Below are 11,200 nucleotides of genomic sequence, written 5' to 3'. Positions count from 1 at the left end.
TCGGAAAAAGAAAGTACTAAATTTATTAACAGTGTTAACCGTACAACACATCAGATGTAAGGTTTACTTTACCCAATTTGCTTACAGCATTTGCACTGTTAGTTCCAGTGTACAGTATATACTGACAGAAACTGCTTTAAAAATGCAACTGCATATACCTAGGATAACATACTGTAGGTAGCATATTTTATATATATATATAACACTTCATAAGAATGTCAGTACTGTGTTGCCTCCTCAACAGAAAAAAATCAATGGAGCAATATTCATTTGAAAGGGACACTGATCATTAATTAAGTATTTACTATATTAGTATGTTTTATAATTAAAAAAAAATATTGCAAATAAAGATAAATGAGTAATACTGCTCACGTATTTAGGCATTCATATACATAGAAAAAAAAATAATAATAATGTGGCTAGAGACAAGTACATTTCTGCAAGTACACCCTACAGTAGCTCCGGTAAAGATTAAAACCACTTTCACAGTAAATATTACATTTTTGGGTGTCACGTGCAGGCAGATTCCCCATCTTACAGATCCTTATTGTTTATAACCAGCACTTGTTCATGATTAAGAATACATTGATTCAAAACTATTGCTCGCAAAAGTACATATTGAACTTCATAAAGTTTCTGACCTTCACATTTAGTTTTATAATACAGGTATTAGTTACATTACCAGTCATAATATTTAAAATCGGTACAAGATGTACATACAGTACTATTTTTTTTTTTTTTAAAGACAAGATTCATTTCTATATATTTTTGAGTGATGTGAAAAATACAATTTACTAACATAGCATGTTGCAGCTATTAAAAGACATGTGCATCGTGATTCTGTAGTTCTCAGTCATCTGCCAACATGTTCACAAAAACCCATACATATTGATTATATGAAAACAAAATGCAATTTGGCTGTAATTGTTTTTCCAGGTAACTTGTAACTTGCAGGAGGTGTTCCGCTCTAAATAAACAGTGCTGGTGAGAATGCAGTGGACTTTCAGACTAAAACGGGAGGCAAGAATTATTAAAAAATAATAATTACAAAAAATTCAATGCAGGTTCCAGGCAATTTGCAGGTAAATATTTTCCTTATAAAACAATAAGGTTCTTCACAGAAAATTAATTATAAAAAAAATATACATTTTTTTTTAAATCTCACAATTTAAGATGAAGAGGGGGGATCAATTCAGTAGCGCATACTTTAAATATATTTTTTAAAACCCTTGACATTATACATGTTTCCAGACTGAGAAACACTAGAGAGACTCACATGCACTGTTCGATTTTTGATTTTCATAACCTTGGTAACAAAGAGCCACTCCTGTTTAGGTCAATTGCATATGCTTTGTACACACAGATCTAGATTCCTTTTCTCATTATAGCCCAGTTTACATACACTGCTGCCAAAGGAAACATGAAAGTCTTTAAACAAAGCAATTAACCCAGATTTCAGATGTCATGGAGAAAAGCTAACAAAAAAACAACCAAAACACTACGATCAAGTGGAAACTGTATGCGTTTATTTTATGTAAAACAATAAATAAATGTATTTTTAATTTTTAGAGAATATATACTCATTTGTGAACAGTATTCCAATCATAGCAACTAGGCTAGTTTAAAATCCTGGTCGCAAAAGAAAAAGTGACAGTAAATCTTAAATATGGTTATAACTGACCAATGTAAGGCACAGTGCTATTCCAATAAGCACTTACTGGCTAGTGTGTTGCACTTCCTTTACTGCTCCACCCATTAAGCATGAAAAAGCTTTTCCCATCACGGCAGACTACTGACATTTAAAATGGGCATGCTGAAGCTGAAAAGGAGATCGACTAAGGAACTAAAGGCACAAGTATGTAAATGGGCGTTAGTGAATGGTTCTGCATCTGCCATTGCTTTCATGAAATTCCTTAGATAATCACTCAAAACAAGGCTACAAAACTAAATGGAAAATTTGAACTTCATAAAGAAACTCACATCAATGGCAATACAAATAAATATTTAGGAGCTATATTCAAATTGCTTACGTTTGCCTCTTCAGTAGGCATTGTATTCAACAGTATCTATTAATTAGTTCTAATTTAAGCCACTGTGCCAGGAAATTTTGTGACAAATGACTGCATGTGACATGCACCATAGGGAGCAAGTCAATATTATAATATCATGTATTTTATTAACTTGAGTAAAACAAAACAAAAAAAACAGCAAACATGACAGCGAGGATTGTTGCAGCAGTGTAAGTGCAAACATACAGTACCATTACCATGCAGAGTAATAGAAATTGGTATATAAAACACAAAGCCTGTCAACAGAAGAATGGAATAATGTGTGATTTAGCATTCTAGCAATGTCTTTGCTCAAAGCTACACACTATGAACAAAGGCATCAGTACTCCAAATCCTGTTTAAGGAGTGTAATAAAGCTTTTATTTATTTATTTATTATTTAGTAATGTTATTTTCAATTTCGTCTCTCGTAGTAAAATGAAAAAAGAAGGGAAAAAAGTGCTTCTTATAGGAGGTTTCTATTTCCAAAAATGTTGTTGGGGTCCACGTATTCTTTTACAGACCTCAGCATTCCCAGGCCGACATCCGAGATGGTCTCCTGCAGCCAGTGCTTCCGCAGTTTGCCCACTGAAAAAACAGAGAATGCTTGAGTGTTCACCAGGCGGCTAGGAGACAATCAATCTTGCAAGTGTGAGTGAATAAACACTGGGTGATAAATGCTTTCATTCAAAAATGAGAAATGTTTTGCATTCTGTGATTTATGGAGCCCAGCAGACTATCAAACTCATTAGGCTCAGTGTGTTCCCAAAGGAAGCCTGCGCTGCACACTGTCTAGTTTCTGAGCAAGCTAGGAAATCTAGATGAAAAACTTAGAAGCAGATGATGGGCCGTTTTCATAAACACCAGTGATAGCTACATGGATCTGATCAAAACTGGCCTCCACAATGACGGATTATTCATCACTAACAATATATTTTCAGAGCATTAAGCCCTTAATACAAATGCATACCCCCCCACCAACCCCAACCCTCTACCTTTATTGTGTCTGCTGAGGCCAGTATACAATTAGTACTTGAAGTAGCCTAGCCATTAAGTGGGCCTGGATCCAGGAAGAAATTACTTCTGCAGATTTCCAGGCCACTGAGTTGCCCGTCAAGGTCATCTAATCCATACTCCGTGGAATTGCTCTGCATAGACTTCCCTGGTCTCCATACAGAGCAGACATGTCTTCAAATGTGCATTGTAGTTTATTATAGCAATGTATGCAAGCAAGTCTATTAGTTTAAGATATAATATGTTTTGTTAATAATAATGCTATTTTATAACACTGGTCATGCAACTTGGAAACAAGACTTCTGCCTGTTTAAGTTTCCCCTTTTTGGAATTCGATGCATTGGTGCTTTGTTACATTATTGCTATATTACAAATGTAGAATTGTTCCACCTATTATTCCTGAAATTCCTTGTAGAACCCCACTCCCACCACTTGCTAAAATAAGACTATTAAAATGCTAATTTCTTCTTCAAAAATACGATGATAATGAATATTGTGACCCATATTACTCAGAAGAATTTCCCCTTCTTCAATAAATGTTGTAGGAAGTCAAATTTAGCAGGAATCTGAACAATACCAAACCTCTTTCGGGCATAACATTGATGCATCCTCTGAGATTAAAGGTTTTTACAGTTAGACTGAGGTGGCTAATATGTGTTATAAACCTCATAGATTGTCTCAATAATAGCATTAATATTAGTTAATAGCATTAATATCCTCCACAGAGATCCTTACCAGTAAATAATTTGTCATAAAGACCTAATACCTTACTCTCGTCGTAATTATCTAGCAGGTAACGAGAGCTGTTGCAGACATTGATGCTTAAAATAACAAAGCATAAAACAGTTAGCAACTAGAGAGCTCAATATGTCACTATTTGTTACGTTGAAAGCCAACTCAACAGGAGACCTTTAAGCCAGGTATATATCCCAAAGGACTTTCCAGCAATTACAATTACACGTTACTACAGTTTTGCCAGTCTCCAGTGAAGGCCTCTATCACCCTGATTGTGCTTTTCTAATAACCAGCAAAGAATAGGCATGACAAGCGATGCCTGCTACATATGCAGAGACATTTAACTTCCAGACACTGAAAGCATAAGTGAGCAGCACTGGTTTTACCTTACAGCATGATTAATCAAACTTATTTTGTTATTTTTATTTCTTTTTTTTTTTTTGTTCAAATCAAAACCGTAATGCCATGAAATCAACAAGACCCGTTTCACTCCTAAATAACACACAGGGTAGGTCCCTCTATGCCGTATCACTGGCATCAGTTCCTTGGTTATTGCCTCGCTGATTACCAAGGCTGAGGGAGAGAAAGAAAAAAAAAAAATACAAATATTAGGATGTAAAATCCGCTAGCGAGCTTAGGGAGATAAGGTTTCACCCTTAGCTGCACTTGTTAATACAGCCTTAGTGATAACTGGCTTGTGGTTATAAATGTAAATCAGCCAGAAAAGACTGCGAACAGCATTATCTGACAAGATGGAACACAGTGGAGCCACTGCAGGGCGCAAGACTGCCAGACCGTCTCCTCCACTCTGTGAGCATGCAGCTTCAGAAGGAATTACCCTGACATCACAGAGCAGCCACTGAATGAACAGCCCTTGAATATTTAACTAACTCGCTTGTGTGGCTCCAAAGAAAGCAGCTCCCCCCCCACCACCCCCCAGCCAAAGAACAAAACAAAACAGAAGGTGCTCGGAGATCATCATTAACTCTGTCACATTGATAATGTACACATCTATCTTGTCAAATTTCCTCAGTTTATGGTGTTAATGTAATAAATCTAATAGGGATTTTATCAAAATGTAAAGCTATGTACAAACTATGTTGGGGATTCTCAAAACATGTCACAGACTTTCACAAAGCATGAAAAGGAAACAAGTTTTCACTTTTTTGGTTTTATTTTGAAGTGAAGTGTTCAGAGTTATTTAAAAGCCTCATCAAAAAAAAGACAAAGAATACCATTAGCCCTTACACTTATGCGCGAATGAAAAACACACACATTTACAAAAGGTGACGCCGTGCACACTTAATAGTACTGCTAGAAAGTATCAATTTTAAAACAGTGAGTACAATAAGGTACATTAGCAAGAACAATTGATTTATTTTGGGGTGATGAATGTTCTGTAACCTTTTCCATGTCACCTTCATGACCTAATAAACCTTTACAATTACATTTCCTTACACAAATATATTCAAAAAAGATTACATTTTAAAAGTATTAAAGTTGCAAAACTAAATAAACAAATAAATAAAAACCACAACATTTAAAAAAATGCAGACAGTAAGGTACAACAGTAAATCTTGTACTTGGAACTGATTAAACCTCCCATTTATCTGTACTAGATTCACACTGTGGTCAGTGAGAAGTACACGCTATACACAGAAGGACTGCTGTAAACACTAGGTTAAAAATGGATATTTCCTGTACTGCCCTCCCACCCTGCAGTCCCAGTCTACATCTGTTTTCTTTGATACACAAAACTGAGTTAAACTAACTCCATTTGTCACAGCGTGATTGTGGGCAGACAAACCAGTCTGTCTGTATCCAGATAGCAAACCCAACTGTTATTAATCACAATTACAAGCTAGGCACTACATGAGAAATGGCATCAATATTCTCTTTTCTCTCAATGACAGTTCAGTGCTCAAATAAGAATGTCACTGCGAGACCTGTGGGTCAGTAAATAACACCGATAACAAAATGACCATTTACAGAGCAAGTAGATTTTTTCTTTGATTGCCAATCTTTTAATTTAATTTAAGTTTCCCTCCTTTCATAAAAATTGGGATTTAATATCCTAACTAATTCATTACATGGTGACTTTTGACATGAGTGATTAATAGCATGGAGTATATATATATTATATATATATAAAAAACAATAAGTTGGATGGAAATACTGATAAGGTAACCGTACTGTTTAAACCTGACAGGGTGTAGCGAAATGGGGGGGGGGGGGTATTTTATAAACCTTAAATAAATAAATAAATAAAAAGTATTGTAACTCATTGTACTTAGACTTCCAGTCGGTTACTCAATTTACATAATATATTTACACATATAGGATTGTCAGGATTTGAATTGTTATTTGTTCTTTAGTTGTAGTTTGTAGGATACCTAAAACACAACAGCTCATTATAATGCATATTCTGGCCACTAATAACTACAGTAAAACTATGACAGTAGCCATTGCAGCTGCTAAACTATAGCAAACAAGTGGGTGGCAGCCTCAATCTGATCCGGAGACACAAGACTCATGCAATATGTAATGTATTGATTAATAGAAAATCTGTGTCTATACTATTAGACACAGAACAAGCTTTTTAAATAATGCACTGGTATAAAAACGTGATGTTCACAGCAGATAGAAGTATCATCTGACTCTGGATAGCTAAAACTATTTCACCATCACCTGGGCTATGTATCCCCAGCTGGGTATAATGACCAAAAAAAAAAAAAAGATCGATCCACTATTTAAGACAATAGATATTGACTTAGCCCAGAGGGTAGCTGCATTTTCAGCTGTGTTGCAGACTAAACCTTTCAAAGGGAAATGCTACTGTAACAATCTGCAACTGGATAAGACCAATATACCGGACAAGAACTGCAGTTACCTCCATGATGATGTGAAAGGCTTCCTCCATTGGCAAGAATTTCTTCTCGAGCAGCATGCTGAAGAAGCAATTAAAACAACAAGGTTTGTACCTGGAAAATGGCAACACATCTCTATATACCTGCCCTGTTTAGATCACCAAGTTAAACTATACTCTTAAAGATTTTGTTTACAAATGTGGTCTCATCATATTTACTCTATTAAATACAAATAAATGCAAGATTACCTCAATTTGATCATAAACATGGATGGGATCACTGAGTCCTCTGTAATTAAAGGCAAAGTAGAAGTAAACACAAGCGCCTGCATCGTAGGTCTGTGTCACCCTAGATAACAAGAGAACAGAGGTGTTAGCAGTCATGTGCAAATATACAGCACAGCAACTTACACTGGGGCACAAATTATCAGGGCAGATAATTAAGGGATGTACCAAATGGTTGTTTATTCACAAATACTTAGTGTCCTTGATCTTGAAAAAATGACAGCTATATATTTTTTGACTTCCACTTTAAACATTGCTTCAGCTTCACAAATTGTCACATTTTTAGAACTCTGTCAAGCGCATATTATATGGGTTTCTGAAATCGCCTGTGCAAGTTACCGCTTTTTAATACGCGTGTTAAATTAATTCAGATTCATATTGAATGCTTTGATGGAAAGGGCAGTCTGATTTTACTGAACACATGGTTCTCCCATACAGTTTCAGGCACTAGATTTTTAAAGCATTAGTGTCTCCTGGATAGCAAAACATACATTTTAATAAAAGTATTTAGAAAATGCAATAAGGGGTCAGGTTTTTCATTACTTACCTCTGACCTCAATTCTAGTAATGTTTTCACAAATATGGCTTCAGCCTGCCTGGCCTGCCACTTTTAATCTCTTCACATTATCATGCAATTTAATAGCCATCAGCTCATGTATTTTCATTGGATTAAAAAACCCTGTAACATTACGTAAGGAATAAGCCTGATGTAGAGTTCAAACCTAATCTTTACCGGTACATTAGCTGCTTGACTACCACCATTTATTATCACAGTATATTATATACTGTATATGCACACACACAAACAATTTTTGTAAAATTGCATATATATATAAAGTAATCCTTAGAAAATCCAATATTGGGAATCAAGCTATTCAAATAATACTTTACCAATACATTTAATGAATGCATTCCTTTAGAAATTATGTGATACATTTTTACCTTCACCAGCTTATATTGAGAGGAACGGTAGTTCCTCGCTCTGAGTTATCAGCGAACCACAAGAACTGCCACTCTCTATACAGCAAGGACAGTTTGTATTTTCAGGGAATTGGTGCAGCAAAAGTAAATCAGACAAAAGCACAATTTCACTTTTAATGTAGCTGAACACTCTTGAAATATAAAAAAAATAAAAAGTCAGTACCTGTCATAGAGTAAGAGAAATAAGTCGCCTAAGTAAGATAAAAATGCCCTTCTCCCTTTTCTTCCAATGTATTTTATTTGCACACCCCAGGCACTTTTATCTACGAATATGTATGTTACAGGACATCCAAGTTTAATGACAATTAACTTGTTTTGTCAACATGGAAATATACTAGGGAATGCGTTTATTTTGACGTCCGTATCATCTATATTAAACTATTTATTGATATTTTAAAACAGACTAGTTGTAATTCTACTTTTAATCACAATTTCACCTCATTAACTTACTCCAATAGTTTATCGTTAATTTTGATTGTCCTTTCGCTATAACGAACCCCTCGATATAACGAACAAAAAAGGCTTGGACCCAAACAGGTTCGTTATAGTATATATAAAAAGACAGCATTTGAACCCAAACTGGTGATACTTTCACACAAACTACATAACCTCTACGCTACACAGATTCACATCTTAACCCTTTCAACAAACTAGGCTACTATTTACATTTACCCTATCCAAACGGCAATACATTGATTCAACATAGGTTGAACAATTGTACTATTGCCGTAATGTATGCGTATGTGTGTGTGTGTGTGTGTGTGTTATTATCCATTAAGTGAAACTAACCTGGCTTGTGTTTTTCAGGCACAATAAAAGCGGATCAAACTTGCATCAAAAACACAAGCCAAGTTAGTAGAAACAATTGGTACAACCTTGACCCCCACCACTTTTGCTTTGTGCTGGCCAAGGTTGCCCCAATTGTTTCTTCTAACTTAGCTTGTGTTTTTGATTTCTCCACTTTAAAAATGGTTGGGCACTTTTGATAACTTGGCATTTTTTTTGGTTTCAGATGGGATAAACAGACTAATCTGAAGCACTTTTGTGACAGTAAAAAAAAAGCAGTTCAGTGCAATAACACACTTTCAGACGATATCGCAGCAGAGAGGCCCACCTACGCAGTTCTGTTTCTTTCAAAGTGAAAGTAATCTAAAGCACAGTCATCTCTGTAGGGTTGATATAAACGTTCCTGTTCAAAAACATTACTCTTGCGACGCCTTCTCAGGGCACCATGCCTTCCACTCACTCCCCACGTCAGTCGACGCCGTGACTTTTATAGAGGTTAAACGCTCAAATCAATCTTGTCACAGTAGACTGCCTGCTGGGTGCAGGGGAAATGAATGCCAGAAGAATAATCAAGTGCCACTGTAATCTCTCTGCAAGAGCAAAGGGACTGCACTGTTACTTGTCAATGTCTTTGGTTCGGTCAAAGAGGAAGGTCAAAGCTGCTCGCAATTTAACGGCTAGTACCTTCCTCCCAGGCTCCTATTAAAAGGAGGCTAGCATCCGACTGGCCATTTGTACGGGAAGTTTCTCCACAGTGGGTCTGCAGCAGAAAATGCAGGTGCAAATTAAGAGGACAAATGAGACACTCCGAGCGGCTACAGGGGGAATGATCCCTAGCACTAATCACAGCCCACCTATATGTTACTAATGCCAGGTCTGATGGGTGGTCTGCAGCTGTAAATGAGCTGGCTTGATGAAGGCTGGAGAATTACAACACAGACCCCAGACTTAAATGGTTCAATGGCACCCCTAACAAGCTACCTCAAGGAATAACTGGGTGGTTAGGCAGCAGGGGCAGATTGCCAATTAACATACACACTAAAAATGTACCTGCATGTGGACAGTGGAGGAAACTGGACTCCTTTTTCTTTGCATTCTCTTATTATTCGCTCTTTTACATTGCTGCACAGGTCCAGAACCCTAGAAAATAAAATAACACTTTGTTTTACATTTCAGAAAAGATTCAATACCCAAGGAAAGAAAACAAAACTGCTTATTTCATATTTTAGAGACACACATTACCCGAAAGAGAAAATAACACCCTTTCCCCAGAAACCCTATGTCCTGGATTAGAAAGGAAGACAGTTTAAAGAACAGCAGATCGTAACTGTTGCAATAGCCTTGCTGTGATGGGATTTCACATGCTACTAATGACTGTCACTACTCCTGCCCATTGCACTCCCAAAGCAGAATGACTTCCCTTTCATATGTAGGTTTCTGAGCTCAGATGCATACATTATATCTATACATAACAACCCAATCCTCTAAGACTATGGAAGAGCAGTGTGACAGTCTTGGCTTACTTTAACAAGGTGTCTCAAGCTCTGTATTTATTCAAAGCATGCTGTTAGAGCATTTCACATTTATAAATCGTACAATTATCTGTAACTATAATGTCTGCGTTAAGTGAATTCCTCATTAAAATAATGTTCTAATTCAGCCTCACAAGTCATTTATTTACTTTTAATTCCCACTGTTATTTCAATGTAGGAGTGAAAGCAGACAGCTGCTGGATATCACCGGTGAAACACAGATCACAATATTATTCCTTTCAACTGTTTGAGGGCATTCAGATCAGTCTGCTGTACACCTGCTGACTCCTCTGAACTACTCTTCATTAACAAAAACACCATATACTGGATATACTTTAGACAGACAGGAACTGTAAACAGAATACATAATGAATTAGCACTTTTGGTAATTGCATATTTATTTCCTTAGGCGAGGAAAGACCTTATCGTAGAAGCAGCTGTCTCTGAAGCCCAGGTTCCTGTTACTCTTTTAATGGCCCCTATTTCTGAAAGCTGCAGCAGTCCCTCATTTGTATTAGCTGTCTGTTTTCAAGAGTTTTCAGTGTGCAATACATCATTACAGTATATGTGAAAAACATCCTACTGGCAGGACATGTTCTAAATCCTACTTACTAAGAGCAAAGCACTGCAAAGCCTATGCAGCTATTTTAGCACTGTCAAATATATAATGTAACTATCACTGGTATCAAATGTCTGGATGTAACAGCTGTTGCTCTGGCATTAGGAAGTGGCTAGAACTGCCAATAAGTACTATGCAAGGTACAAACAGTAGACTGTTTCTCACAATCTTAAGATCTCCCTGTGTTTAAGGCTTGGTCTCCATAAATCAGTCTCCCCTGTCTTCTTGGTGGTCATAATTGAGGGATTCTGCTTTATTATGGCTATAACATAACACATGCATTTGTTTTACCTGTCCCAGGGTACAGAGGTTTCAAATGATTCTCCTATAACATA

The 11,200-nt window shown here is 36.5% G+C and overlaps 1 protein-coding gene across 1 annotated transcript in view; it reads right to left on the bottom strand.

The window, feature by feature from the left end:
- LOC121322892 (alkyldihydroxyacetonephosphate synthase, peroxisomal-like) overlaps positions 1-11,200 on the bottom strand; it is a 39,474-nt gene continuing 28,274 nt past the window's right edge. The window contains exons 16-20 of the mRNA XM_041263438.1: positions 11,157-11,200; positions 9,765-9,854; positions 6,912-7,011; positions 6,687-6,744; positions 1-2,635 (exon numbers count right to left, since the gene is read on the bottom strand). The exon at positions 11,157-11,200 is cut by the window's right edge and continues 18 nt beyond it. Coding sequence (XP_041119372.1) covers positions 2,514-2,635; positions 6,687-6,744; positions 6,912-7,011; positions 9,765-9,854; positions 11,157-11,200 — 414 coding nt within the window. The 3' untranslated portion in view covers positions 1-2,513. The remainder of the gene's footprint in view (positions 2,636-6,686; positions 6,745-6,911; positions 7,012-9,764; positions 9,855-11,156) is intronic.

This window comes from Polyodon spathula, chromosome 11 (genome assembly GCF_017654505.1).
Source record: "Polyodon spathula isolate WHYD16114869_AA chromosome 11, ASM1765450v1, whole genome shotgun sequence".
NCBI classification, from domain to species: Eukaryota; Metazoa; Chordata; class Actinopteri; order Acipenseriformes; family Polyodontidae; genus Polyodon; species Polyodon spathula.
Note: the sequence above shows the minus strand (reverse complement) of the source record. Positions and strands in the feature narration are given on the sequence as shown.